Source organism: Catharus ustulatus, chromosome 4 (assembly GCF_009819885.2).
Source record: "Catharus ustulatus isolate bCatUst1 chromosome 4, bCatUst1.pri.v2, whole genome shotgun sequence".
Lineage (NCBI taxonomy): Eukaryota > Metazoa > Chordata > Aves > Passeriformes > Turdidae > Catharus > Catharus ustulatus.
This window is the reverse complement of record NC_046224.1, coordinates 64,762,712-64,776,547: the sequence shown is the minus strand read 5'-3', so window position 1 is coordinate 64,776,547 and position 13,836 is coordinate 64,762,712. Positions and strand designations below refer to the sequence as shown.

The window sequence follows — 13,836 nt, the reverse complement described above, 5'->3', positions numbered from 1 at the left end:
TTACTTTAAATATTTAATTGGATTACCAAAATATGTCCAGCATTAAAATGCATGAGCTATTGGAACCACAGTCAGTTTTCTTTTTCAGAGAGTCAGACACTAATTTCTTCTGGTTGTAAAAATGTTCACGGTGCCTCAGTAGGCCAAAGGTTACCAGGCAAGCACATTGAAGAAGATGACTTTATCAGATAGCACACTTACAAGATAGAAATCAATTTTATAAAGGAGTCAGTTTTAAAATTAATTTTGGTTGTAGCTGACTATAATTTAACTTTCTTCCAAGCTATTGCACAAAAACACTGAGATGCGGAGCCCATTTCATTTCATTTCATTTCACCATTGTCTTTTCCATTCTGAAAACCCCATTTCATCACGATGGAATTTTTGCTTGACAGGTTTTCTCGCAGAATAACAGGGCAGCATCCCATCTTCCCCAGCCTGCATCCCCAGCACCAAGAGAGACTGAGCACGGACACCCCACACTCCATTTGCTTGCCCACTGAAACTCGCCCTCTCTGTCCCTGGAGGAGAAGCAATGCAGAATGCAGAAGCCAAGGAATCGTTCCCACAGCCAAAAGATGTTAGAGATCTCGGGGAAAATTAACATAACCATTGACAGTCCCTGAGAGCTCAATAAATAGCTGCTTGGGAAGCATCTTCCCCTCCGGAGAGCGAGGGTAGCAGAAACAGACACCAGCAGATAATGCTCCAACAGGCTCTACTATGCTTTAATCTTCAAAAGCTACCATTAGTAAGCCAGAGAAGTATATTTACCCACCAGACAAACACCACAAGTTCAGTAGGCTACTCTCCATTAAGCACTGAAATAACTCCTCTTTCTTTTCACTTCCTACGGACAGTGAGCGAGGGGAAGCACCGCCGCCCGCCCGCTCTCCCGCCGCTGCTCCCGCTCTCCGGGAGGGATGCGGGTGATGCAGCGGAGATGGAGCAAGCGTGGCCGGGGGCTGGGGGAGAAGCGCAGGGGTCGGGTCCCGGGCAGCCTGTCCCCGGCGGCCCCGAACACGCCGCTTTCTCCCCGGGAAAGCAGCCGGCTCCGTCCCTCCGGAGTGATGGATGGAGGGAGGTGCGCATTGCTTTGGGGCTCCGCTTTGTTGGGTTTCACCTCCTGATCCCTTTCGCTTCTGCTCTGCTGGGCTGCAATAGCCACCTCGGCTGCGGCTCCGCGGGTCCAGCTCCGAGTGACCTGCCGCGGAGGGGATGAACTAGGGACGGCCCAGAGAAAGGCGAGAGAGCATTATTTATCCACCACAACTTCTCATTGTCGCGGGGCAGCGCTCAAAAGATCCCCAAGCAGTTGGCTTTAAATAAAGCAGGCATTGCTTCCCTTGTATTTCCCCTCAGCAGTCGCTTTAGTATTATTATTATACTTCTATAGCTTTTGCTTTCGGACCTTATAATTATGTCACACAGCAAGGGAAACCGCCAGCATCCCAGCATCTGGTGTGCGGTTGCAAACTTTTGTTTTAAGATTTGAACTATTTATAGAAGGAAAACTTTGTAGGATAGTAATTTCCTACGGTTTTGAGAAAAATATGGCTACGCTTATATTAAAAGGGTGTATTTATTTATTTATTACGACTCCTTCCTCCTGTATAAAAAAAAAAGGAGAAAAAAAACTACAAAAAAACCCCAACCAACCAAAGATAGCACGGCAAGCTTTTTTACAAGCTATCGGTCACCTACGCAGCAGACATATCCCTCCTGCGAACAAGAAACAGGCAGCTCTGGCTGAATTAATCTAACGTGCTTCCATGAAACTAAGCGCTTTTCGAAATCGGTGGCCAAGACATGTGCATTTCATTAAGAATTAAGAATGTAGAAATAGGCTTTTAGTTTCTTTTTATGGGTGTGTTTATTCCTACTTTTCTCCCATAGCAGTGGGATATGTTTTTTCCATAGCCCACAGAAAACAGACGGACACACACACAGAGGAACACACGCACACGTGCTTGTTTATGTGCATGTGATCTTGTGTGCGCATATAGAGAAAAAAACACAAATATATATAGACCCACATACGCTTCAGGGATAGGACCTAAAATTCGCACCCGTCGAAGCACAAAATCTGAGGTCGGCTTGGGGGTTGGCAGAGAAGGAAAAACCGTCCGGCCCCGGCAGCCGAGATAAATGCGGGGCCGGGGATGCCAAAGCGGGGTTCCCCATCACCGACAGCGGTGATCCCCTCTGCCGCATCCCGGGCAGCCTGGGCAGGCTCCGAACAGCCCCAGAGCTCCCCTGGGCCCGATCCCCGCGTTCCGGCACGCAGGCTCTTGCCCCGGGGCTGGGAGGATGCTCAAGGGAGGGAGAAGTCTCCCCGATTTTAAAGCGGCTCCATCAGCGGGGTACCTGCCGCCCCAGTGCCCTCCTCTCCGCACGGCTGCCCCGCGGCGCGGTCAAGTCTCCTCCGGAGCGCAGGAGAACAGAAGCCCTTGACAGTCCCCCGGCAGCCCCTCCGGACTCCTGCTGCGGTCCCGGACGGGCCCGGCGCGGGGACCCCGGCCCAGCGCCCCCGCCACGCTAAGGCGGCGGCCGACGGGCACAGAGACCTGCCGGGGGACCTGCAGCAGAACGACAGCGTACACTCTCTCCGCAGCCCTCACGCACTAGCCCAGCCGCTTCTTATCCAGCGCAACGATAGATACAGATATAGATATTAAAAAAAGAGACCGAAATTCCTCGCAGTCCCACCCACCGACTCTCATTTCCCCCACCCCTACCTCCACCCCCTTCCTCACAAGGAAAAGGTCCTGGAGCCAGCTCTAACAGCGGGACGGGAGATCCCTCCGGAGCGAAAGCAGCCGGCCGGCGAGCGGGGCTCTCCGCGGGCGGCCCGGGCTGGGCGCTTGCCGCCGGCTCCCCGGGATCTCCGCACACACACAGCCTTCCCCCAACGGGCGCGAAGCGATGCCCATCTCCGGTTTGGCAGGAGGAGGAGTCGGGGTCGGAGTCCCCAGGGGAGACGCCGGCCGCTCCGCGTCCCGTTGCCCCGCCGCCCTCCCAGGTGCGCCGCCCCCGCTGCGGGCACGCCGGGCCCCGGCCTCGCCGGCGGGGCAACCCCGGGAGTTACCTGGCGGTGCGTCCCTTCCCCCGGCGGGGTCCGACCAGCAGCGCCAGCACCGCCACCAGCACAGCATCTCCTCCTCCTCCGCCGCCACCACCACCACCATCCTCACCACCACGCACCGCACGGAGCTGCCGCCCGTGCTGGCTTCTCCCGGCTCCCTCTGCTCGCTCTGCGCATCGCCCCTAGGTAGCTGCTAGCCGGGGGCATTGCAAACAGTATTTGAAAAAAAAAAAAAAAAAATCTGGATCACTTACAGGTAACTCCCACTGGTAAGGATGAGGAAAATCTGAGGGTAATACACTGAGAGTAACACACTGCGAGATGAAAAAAGGATCATGGCTGAATCCCGTTTACACTCTTGAGTTCGCTTCCTTGGTTATTCCTTTCTGGCCCCCCCTGGTCGTAATTCCCCACCCTTTTTTGGTGTCAGCTGTGGCTTGAATCTGAGTTGGAATCCAGTCCCTTGGGCTTGGGGGGGCTTTGTCTGTTTGTTTGTTTGTTTGTTTGTTTGTATTGTTGTGTGTAGTATTCCCCTGGTGCTAATGCTGCTCCCTGTGCAGAGTGTGTGCTGCTGCTGCTGCTGCTGCTGCTCTCGCTGCTGCTGCTGCTGCTGCCTCTGGGCTCCTGCCTGTCATGTCTCAGTGGTTGGAAGTTGTTACAGTGGGTTCTCGTGTTGGAATGAGGATGGTTTAAAGGATTTGGATGGCAGAAAGTGCCTCTCTCTCTCTCTCTCCCTCTCTCTCTGTAACTCTCCTGAGACCCGGGGCTGCCATTGGGCAGTCAGTCACTGCAATCCGCCTACTTTTTTTCTCTCCCTCTCCCTTTTTTTTTTTTTTTTTTTTAGGGGGAGGATGACAATGGAAAGACACTGATCTAGCCGGGCTGCAACGAATCCGTGCTCCCTGGCTGAGCCCTCGCCGTACGCCTCTCCTCTCGTACAAGGGCTCCTTTCGCGCTCCGTGGGGCATTTTTAACTCTCCCCCAGCTCTCGGTGGGCTGAGAGCTCCCTGCGTCTCCTTAGCTCGCCCTGGGAGACACTGGACGAGCTGGCAGCCATCAATTCCACTCTCGGTAAATTGCTTTATTGTGGCCGGCTGTTCCACCGAGGGGTTCCCCCTCCAGCCTCGGCGGGGGTTTGGCTGCTGTTGGGCCCCCAATGTTAAAAATCAGGCTTCGATTTCAGGAGCAACGTCAAGAAAAAAGGAACATGTGTATAGTCATAGCCTCACTGAGTGAGAAATGCAGACATGCACACTCGTATCTTCCTGGCGAGATTGGGTTTTGCGAGGGAGCAGGGAAGGAAAAGGATTAGTGTGGAACAGCCGCTGTAGGGAGCGAGCGGGGAGCCGCAGCCGGTGACTCCTGGCTCCCCACACCTCTCGCCACCTCCGTAGGAAGAGCTTTCTTTTCCGCTCTTCCCTCTCCTTCTCTCCTCTCTTTCCCGGGAAGATGCAAGTCCGAAGAGACGTTTCCCGGCAGGTTAGTTGTCTCTCTCCCGCCTTCTCCCTGAGTGGAGCTACTCCTGTCCCTCGGCACCCCCGCAGAAAGGAGATGCTCGACCCTTCCCGCTCCGGCGGGCGGGCGCCCTTCAACCCGAGCAGCCCCAGGCGAGCAGGAGGCAGTCGCTCTTCCTCTGCTTTGTTGGGTGTCTGTCCTTTATTTCGGAAGTGCTGAGAGCGATGGTGAAGTAGGTGCGCTGCGGATATCGGGGCTGGGGATTGAAAAAGAACCCCAAAAAAAGAAACGGCCACCGAAGACACTTGGACTAAAATGCAGCCGAAATGACAAGAACCAGGCTCCGAAGTGTCCTCGGTCTGTAAATGTTCGTCTCGGGTTAATTGCCTAATGACTGAGGAAGATGTCTTGGCTAAGAGCTCTAGCAAACACCCTGGTAACACCTCCTCCAGTTAACCAGTCCCAGAACACGGGTGCAGCTATCTCAGCGACACAACGAAATATTCCCTCAGATGGAACGGGAATTGTAGAACTGGTGCAAAAACGTTGTATGCCACTCAACATGCGATTGATCTACTCGGGGTTTGGTCGCTTTAACCACTTTCAGCTGCAAGTTCAGGACAGACGTTGGGGCAGCCAATGTCCCTTCGAGAAACGCTGATCCCGATTCACGAGAGATGGAAGCTTAAATCTTTCAACGATTATTTACATCCCAGAACTGTCTTATTTACAATTATTTAAGATTCAAAAATGGACGTATTTATACTTCTGTAGGTGTGCATGCAAGCCTATATATAGCAAAAGAGTTAGAGATGTACATCTCCTGCAGTGCCCTTTCCCCTGCTAGACATGTGGCTGGGGCAACTCTGCTGAACGTGAAACCTGGAGAACGAGTAGCCACTTTGAATGTTTTATTTCTAGCATTTGTTCCGCTTCGGATAGGTATTTTAAATGTGCGTCTGCTTTTAAAGATGTGCCTGGGCGGGGGGGGAGAAGGAGGGGCAGAAAAGAACTGTAAAAATGCAAAGTAAATGCTGGCACTGGAAAACTTCGGACTTGTGCTGGCAAAGTTTGACCCGCTCCACCTGAAACGAAGACGGTTTGCCAATTTCCGTAATTTTCAGGTCGAAACTGACTTTATCCACAGATTTGTTGTGTAGGGGAAGAAAAGCTATATAAAGAAACCAAACCGTGCCGTTTCTTTTCGAGGAGTTAATTTGTATTCTAAAACCACGGGCCGGTTATTACGTCGAAAAATTACTGATGATGAATGGTGATGATGAGGAGGAGGATGACGATTATGACGACGATGATTACAATAGCCTTGTAAATTACATCCAGAACCACACTCATTTTGTTCATTGAAGACGGAAACATTTCCTTCAATAAAATGTCGCACTGGAAGAGACGTATTGTCGTATAACTATCGTATAATTGTCGGTAATGTCTAATAAGCGCACTTCGGCATCTCTCGCTCCTTTTTCCACAAACAGCTGTATTTTGGACAAAATGAGCCAGAATCACACTGAAATAGTTGCCGACACTGTAGTCGGGCATGCACAAATAAACTACTTACTTCTTTTTCTTTTTTTTCCTTTTTTTTTCCTATTATCTATCTACTCCCAGCCGCGGTTCCTTTTTTACCCCAAGCCTGGGGAGAGTCCGCACGTCGGGCAGAAGGGCACGTCGGAAACCGGGAAGGTGCGCCAGGCGGGCAACGCACCGGGTCCTTTCCGGGCGGAACCGGGCATTCCTTGTATCTCACCGAGCTGCAAGTCAGGTGCCGGGGGACAGAACGCAACAATGAGTCTCAGACCGAGCGGTGTCTGGCCGATGTGAGAGCAGGGAAGGCGGTGGCGGCATCACATCGGCAGGTGCCCGTGGAGGAGCCGGGGAGGGCACGGTCCCTCCGGCAGGACGGCGCCAGGCAGCCCCGGCCGCGGCCGCACCTCCCGGCGCTCCGGGCGGGAATCGCGCGGGTCTCCTCTCGGGGCCTCGCCGGGAATCCCGGAGCTCCACGTGCTGCCCGCCCTCGAGGCTGAGCTCCTGCCGCTGCCCGCCGAGGGCCGGGGGGACAGGGCCGAGCCGGGCGGGCTGCCCGCGGCCGGACACCCGCGGGGACGGCGAGGGGGACAGGATTTCGTTGGCCATTTCTGCAAACGCCGCAAAGCCAAGGCGAACTTGGCCGCAGGGGAGACGAGCGAGACCGGCTCTCACGTTCCCCGCCGCAGCCATCCCTGGCAGTCCCGAGAGGGCAGCGAGTGGTCCGGCCTTCGCAGAATGGGCCGGAGTCCCCGACGTCCGTAGCCCTTTGAGCCCTCAGCTCGAATGGGCACGAAAGAAGCGTCCCTGCCGCCCCCCAAAGGGGTGCTGACACCTTTCGTTGCTCCCTTGGGCAGCGCCAGCTCCCGCCGTCCACATCCCTCTCACATCATAGTGACCTTCTCCCCGCGGGAAAAGGGGGTCTTCCCGTTCCATTTAGAGCTGCCCGGCTGTCACCCTTCTTTTCCTCCAGAATAAAGAGGAAAAGGGTAGGGTTTTCCCCCAGATCTCTGATCCCGGTATTGTCCGTGACTTCATCTATCCACAAGACACATTGCTCATACCCAGAGCTTCCGCTGTGATTTGCATCTGTGGTACTGCTGTGAACTTTAATTTCTGACATATTTATTAATTAAACGGTGTCCGAATGCTCTGTGATCTTGGCAGGAAATATTTCTGTGTCAATCCTGCCTGAGGTCAATATTTGATGTGACCTCCTATCGCGAGGGATTACATGAAGTCAGCAGGGCTGCAGGTGCTTTATGATTCGGCGGCTGGAAACGTCATCGACAGAAATATTAAGGGATCTTTCACCTCACCAGCAAACTGGGGGACCGGAAATAGAAACGGGAACAACGGAAGATCATCGAGAGGAAGAAATACCTGAGTGGGATCCTGCTCTCTTCTCCTAACTGGAAAGATAGTGGCTTTTTCATGGGACCCTGCCATGTCATCCCACAACACCTGGCCCATCCAACAGCTTATGTATTGCGTTATTTTCTCTCCCCTCGGTGTCATGTTTGCCACCGAAAGTGGAGCTTTTAGCACGTTGTATTAAGACACGAAGACGTGCTCAGCAGCAAGGAAAAAAAAAAAAAAAACCACCAACAAAAAAACCTGCCAAGTCTCCCTTCCTCGCCGTGGCTGACACGACGGCTCTCTCCTTCCCGCTGAAAAATCAACCGAATGCCCAGGAAGACATTTTATCCACCTTCACCTCCCCCTTTTCAAAGCAAAGAGCTCACCAGAAAAGGCATCATTACACCCAAAGGATATGGTTTCAACAAAATGGTAGTTCCAGTGGCTGATGAAAGAGGAAATAATTGCATCCCACATGCCTAGCCTAGAAGTAGCCCTGGATCTCGGTGCAAATTTCTCTCCTATTGTTCAGAGAAAGTGAAGTATCCTCATCGCCTTACAGGCATGGTGATGGATCTGATAGGGTTTCCGAAAAGGCTTTTACTGTTCCTGATGTCTGCTCAGTTTCACTTCCAGGCTCAGTCCAGCGGCATTCTTGTGACTTTTGCTCTGAATTCCCTTCTAAAACAGCCAAAATCAATTTCGAAGAGAGATCTGCCTTCCAGAAGCTAACATGTGCCCAAATCCTCTGTCCCCTTCCACTGCAGCCAAAGCAATAGCTGCACCATTGCCCTTATTTTGCAAAGCGTTTTCTTTAAGCTCGCCTGCCTCTCTGTGAGGTATATACTATACAAAGTCCTCACAGTATTGAAGTAGATTGGGTACCCTGTCATCGCTTCATTTATGGATACACAGCCTAAACAAATTCAGTATACGTCTGAACTCCCGGCAATCCGAACCTAGAGGGGGACAGAGCCCATCGCTGCCGACCCCGGCTACGACAAAGGGCGGCGCAGGTTCTCGCCCCGCAAAGGTTAGAGCACTGGAAGGACCTGTCTCTAGCAAGCAGGATTTGGAGCTACCCCCGGGCATGTGGCTCCCCACCGGGACAGGGCAGGGGGCAGCGCGGAGGGCGCCTGCCCTGCCCCTTCCGCATCCGCGCATCCCCCGCGGGTCTCCTGCGGGGCAGCGCCGAGCTCCGCCGGCCACCGCGGCGGCACCTGCGGCTGCAGGGGCGGGCCGAGAGCCGTGCCAGAAATACCTAAATAAGCAAGCACAAAGGGATGCGATCCGGCTGGTGCCCGCCGAGCAACCCGCTGGGAACCCCTTCGGGAAGCAGCCCGCGGGTCTCGCCGGCACCCTGTGAATAGGACAGCTCTGCCCTTGCCGCCCGCAGCTGCGGGAGCTCCCGATGGAGCATACAGAGCCCTTCTCATCCCCGAGGAGCCCAGTTTAATTCTTTCCCCTCTCTGTTTAACCTTAATTCTCGGCTCGGGCGGGCTCCCACTTGCAGATTCCCTCTCTCCCTCGCCCCCTCCTCCCGCCGCTGCCCGGGCTGCTGACAGCGGGGACGGGGCTGTTCGGGGCACGGAGCAGCGCCCGCGGCGGCGGGTCCTGGCGGGCAGGGCCGGGCCGGGCCGGGCCGCTCCTCTCCCTCCTCGTCGCCCTCCCGCTCCGCTGCCCCGGCCGGGCTCCAGCCTGCCCGCCGCTTTGGGGAACTGTACCCCTTCTCCTGCCTTTGGGAGCTGCCCTTTGACTTCCCCGTCCTCTTCCACGTATTGATTTTAAGGTGGGAAGCGAGCATTTTTGGATTGAAACTCACCTTATGTATTCTTGATTAAAAAAAAAAAAATCCCGCAGCTATGCAAAGACAGGATCTTTAAAGAGTTTGTAGTTCGACAGGTAAGGACTCGGCTGGGGCTCAGGAATGTGGAAATTCAACTCAAGTCAGCCTACTGCGACGAGCAATATTAATAAGGGCATACAGGCACTGGAGGGAGAGGCAGAGGGAAAGAGGGCGAAACTTGGCAACCAAAATAACCGTGTGCTCTTGATTGCGGTGATCAAACACCGAGGAGCAAACAGCGGGCTCCCCGGGAGCCCCCGCCGCAGCCTCCAGGGCCCCGGGCCGGTCCCTGCGCCGGAGACCGCTTGGCTTCCCGGGAGCACCAGAGCAGAGGTAGCCGGACCAGTTGTCAAGTTAATTTCAACACGTCCATGTGATGGATAGAAACGCAAATTGTGTCTAGGCCTGCATAAACCAAATCCCTGAGCGCAGGTTCAGAGCAGGGATTCCCCTCCTCCCGCCCCTTTCGCCTAATACCTCAGCTCTGTTCTATTGTCCCAGCAGCAGCGCCTGAGTTAACTCTGTCAGGCTGCCTTTTCTTTTTTTTTTTTTTCCTCTGAGGGTACTGTAAGCCAGAGATAATATTTAAGTTCGCTTAAGCAGTACAAAATAAAAGGATCCGTCATCACCCACGACCGGCTCCCTGCAGGCTCGGGGCGGGCTGACTGCCCCGCCGCCGGGCATGCCCCGGGACCGGGGGAGACCCACGGCCGTGCTTCGGGGGGCTGCCGGCGCTTGGACACCCGGGGACGGAGAGGGAAATAATCACATATTTTATTTTCTTTTTTTTTTCTCTCTTTTTCTCTTTTTTTTTTTTTTCCTCTCTGCAGTATTTTATTCCCAACTCCGCACTAACGTGACCTAAAAGCCAAGGAGATTTGTCGTGCAGAAGGACTTACCCTAATTTGACATAGATGACTCCAAAGCATAGAAACACGTAGAAAATCCACTTCCGAAAGTTTCTGTGCATGATCTAGAAAATGGACTGAGCCATAAAAATTGCACAAAAAGCCGAAGTGATCGTGTCGATTAAATCCCAGTCAAGAGCATTGCTGAAGCTACCCAGGAGCAAAGCCGGCCGAGCTGTAAAAAGTCAACTCCGCGCAGATAGGCAGCTCTTCCCAGAGCCATGGTGACCGAAACCGGCTCCGATATTAAAGCTAAAGAGGAAGAAAAAACGGAAAGGGCTGCTCAAAACAGTAAAACAAAACCCCAAGACAGACAGTCTGAGGGAGAGAATGAGCAAGCACTGATCTTGATCAACTGCCTCATAGAGCCCTGAAGTTCAATCTGTTTTTACTTGTTCTGACTTCCCCAGGTAGCACTACGTATCTTGCAATCTATGGCTCCAGGTAGGAGGATCTCTCTTTCTCTTTCTCTCTCTCTCTCTCTCTCTCTCTCTCTCTCACTCTCTCTCTTCCCTCCACCCCGCATGTGTCAGGATCTAATACATATCTTATCTGTGTGTGCGTGTGCGAGCTGTGCGTGTGTTTGTGTTTCAAAAGGCATGTCCTTAAGCCGGAGTGTTGGGGGAAACACATGAAACGTATCCAATAAGGGAAATAAAGGACTCGTCCTCTCAAACCGAAGCATTTTTTCATTTCCTCTAGTATGGTAACGCGGCTGGATTTGCAATGTACGGACTTCACAAAAGAAACTGTTACACTTTTCTATTTTTTTTTCTTTTCCTTTTTTTTTTTTTTTTTTCTTTTCCCTTTCTTTCTTTCTAAACAAACAGAGGCAGGCGTTAATCCCCACTTGCTGGCAGCTCCGTATCCTAAAAGACAACATGTGTCCTGACTACTTCTTCGGCCGTTTGACCGTGCTGGACACAAATGCCTGACACCAAATTTGGTATCATTTTCTGCAATAAGAAAACACGCTTCCTTCTTTGAAAAACAGATACACTTGGCTTTTAACCCTAGCTTAGGATATTCAGTTTGTTGGTCCTAGAGAGATTAATCGGTGGGACAAACCTCACTTTGTGTTCAGACACTCACAGTGAAGCAAGGCTTCCTTTTCTTTTGTGGCTTTTTTTCCCCTTTCTTTCTCTCTGTTTTTCTCTCTTTTTCTTTCTTTCTTTCTTTCTTTCTTTTTCTATTTTTGTTCCTCACTGATTTCTGAGCTGCTCCATTTATTCTTGCATTCTGTGGAATTATCTATTCCAGTCTACTACACAATGTGGGTCTGTCCGGAGGCACAGATCTGCATGCATATGCACGCTTAAATAGCGCTCCGATACAAGTCTGTGGGCTGCAGGGAGTTACACAGATACGGAAAAACTGGTGCACCTCTGCCCTCTCCTACACATACATTCATATACGTGTAGCAACAGTCAGCACAGATGGCTCTAGGCATCTCCCGGAGAGAATCGGCTAAACACACACCAGGAAAGGCTGAAAGGAAAGCAGGCAGTGACAAGCAAGCAAAAGAGGCTGAACACAGAACTTAATCGTAAAGTATCTATCCTGACGGAGAAAACAAAGGATTTTTTAAAGGCCAGCCAGGCTGCCGTGGATGAAGAGGTGCAGTGTGAAATCGCAGGTCATGTTCACACTCCCACAAGTAAAGGCTGCCTGCACCTTGTCATCACCCACCCCGACCACAGAACAGGGTCCTCTCCAGGTATCATACAGAGACCCCAAGGCAGTGAGGGGAAGGGGAAGTGAAGCGGGACAGAGAAGGGCCACGCTGGGGAAGGGGCACTCAGAGAGCGTCCCCCAGTAATGATGAAGGTCGCCGACACTTCCCACCCCACCGCCAGTTCCGATTCCTCTGCTGCGGATCAGTTTGGCTCTCCCCCACCCCGCATTCCTCAGTTTTATTCTTTAATAATCATCACTCCGGCTCTCGGAGGCAGCCAGCTCTCCTCCAGTCCTCTCGGCTACACTGTCATCAATACTCAACTACAGACAATTCGTCCTTAAAAAATGCCAAGTCTTCCCTTCACACTGATTTGCTTGTGTTTAAACGCCATTTATTCTTTTTTTTTTTTCCCGACCCAACATAAGGGTTTCTTAGTTTTTCATCCCCACTATTTTTAGGCAATTTTTTGTAAGATGAGGCCGTGTTTCACAGAACCACAGGAATCCCAGGCATATGGTGCGATTCTTGGGGCTATCCTGTGCAGGTCTGTGAGTTGGACTTTGAGGATCCTTGTGGGGCCCTTCCAGCTCAGAATATTCTGTGACTCTTTGATTCTGTTTCCCTTTTGCAGAACCATGCCTCCAGCAGCCTCCTAACTTTACTCACAACTACCTCCCAAACTCTTCGACCAACACCAGAAGGTCATTCACGATATTCAGCCCTACCGCCACCTGCGAACCTTTTTCCTGTTTTCTGACACTTTTTGGAAACGAAGTGTCATGTGTCCATCACGAGAGTCGCGGGAGTGCGGCAGCGGGAGGAGCGGGGTACGCAAAGATCTTCCCTACGGCCGGGGCGGGACCAGACGGGTGGCAGGGCCGGGCGATGCCGAGGGAGGGTGCCGCGGGAATGTGCCTTGAGGATGCACTGCGGAGATGTTCTCCGGAGCGCTGCCCCGGCCCGGGGGATGTGCCCCGGGGATGTGTCCGGAGCGCTGCCCCTGCCCCGGGGATGTACCCCGGGGATGTGTCCGGAGCGCTGCCCCTGCCCCGGGGATGTGCACGGAGCGCTACCCCTGCCCCGAGGATGTGCCCCGGGGATGTGTCCGGAGCGCTGCCCTTGCCCCCTGGATGTGCCCCGGGGATGTGTCCGGAGCGCTGCCCGGGCCCCGTGGATGTGCCCCGGGGATGTGTCCGGAGCGCTGCCCTTGCCCCCTGGATGTGCCCCGGGGATGTGTCCGGAGCGCTGCCCCGGCCCCGAGGATGTGCCCCGGGGATGTGTCCGGAGCGCTGCCCCGGCCCCGCGCAGGCAGTGCGGTCCCGGCCGGTCCCGCGGGGTCACAGCGCCACCCCGCGGCAGTGCGGGGCCGGGCGGGGGTGTGCGGGGCTCGGGGAGCGGAGGGTGCGGGGTGGCCCCGTCCTGTCGGGCCGGGATGCGCTCGGGAGCACCGGCGCTGCCGGGATGCGCAGGCCGACAGCCCCGCGGCCGCTGGCTATAGGAGACTGCCCATAGGGCTACCTGCCTTTGCCTCCTCCTGCGTGTGAGGCCGTGTGCAGGAGCTGGGCATTCACCGGCCAGGGAGATTAGAAGGAGTGAGGGGCTCCACATCACAGCTATTTGTTGTTACAGGTCTCCTCGTGCCTGTTTTCCCACAAATCCCATGGAAGTGGGAATACAACTCACATGGTCTCCGTCTCCTCAGTGACTGCCAGGCTAGCACATCCCATTTGTTTTGCAAACTAGTGAGTATTCTTCATTGTAAATGCAAGAAGTTTCAACAGCAGAAACTAGACTAGATTGTAGCATCATTTAGAAGGCAAAAATTCCTGTAATTTTGACCCTAACTCCACTGTTATCTTAAGCTAATCGATTTGAAGATCCTGGACTGGAGGAAAATGATATATCTTCTCACCTTCAAATATCAGTTTGACTATCCTGAAACTTAGTCTGAGGATAAGACGAT

The 13,836-nt window shown here is 53.4% G+C and overlaps 1 protein-coding gene across 5 annotated transcripts in view; it reads right to left on the bottom strand.

The window, feature by feature from the left end:
• Positions 1 to 10,808, bottom strand: part of WNT7B (Wnt family member 7B) — a 93,869-nt gene extending 83,061 nt beyond the window's left edge. Inside the window, exon 1 of one of the 5 annotated variants that reach the window (XM_033058936.1) lies at positions 10,187 to 10,808. In XM_033058936.1, the coding sequence (XP_032914827.1) occupies positions 10,187 to 10,257 (71 nt within the window). In that variant the 5' untranslated portion in view covers positions 10,258 to 10,808. Of the gene's footprint in view, positions 1 to 2,738; positions 2,793 to 3,088; positions 3,261 to 3,339; positions 3,847 to 10,186 lie in introns of those variants that run through there. The other 4 variants (XM_033058935.1, XM_033058939.2, XM_033058940.1 and 1 more) reach the window with 4 other exon arrangements.
• Between the last annotated feature and the right edge of the window lie 3,028 nt (positions 10,809 to 13,836).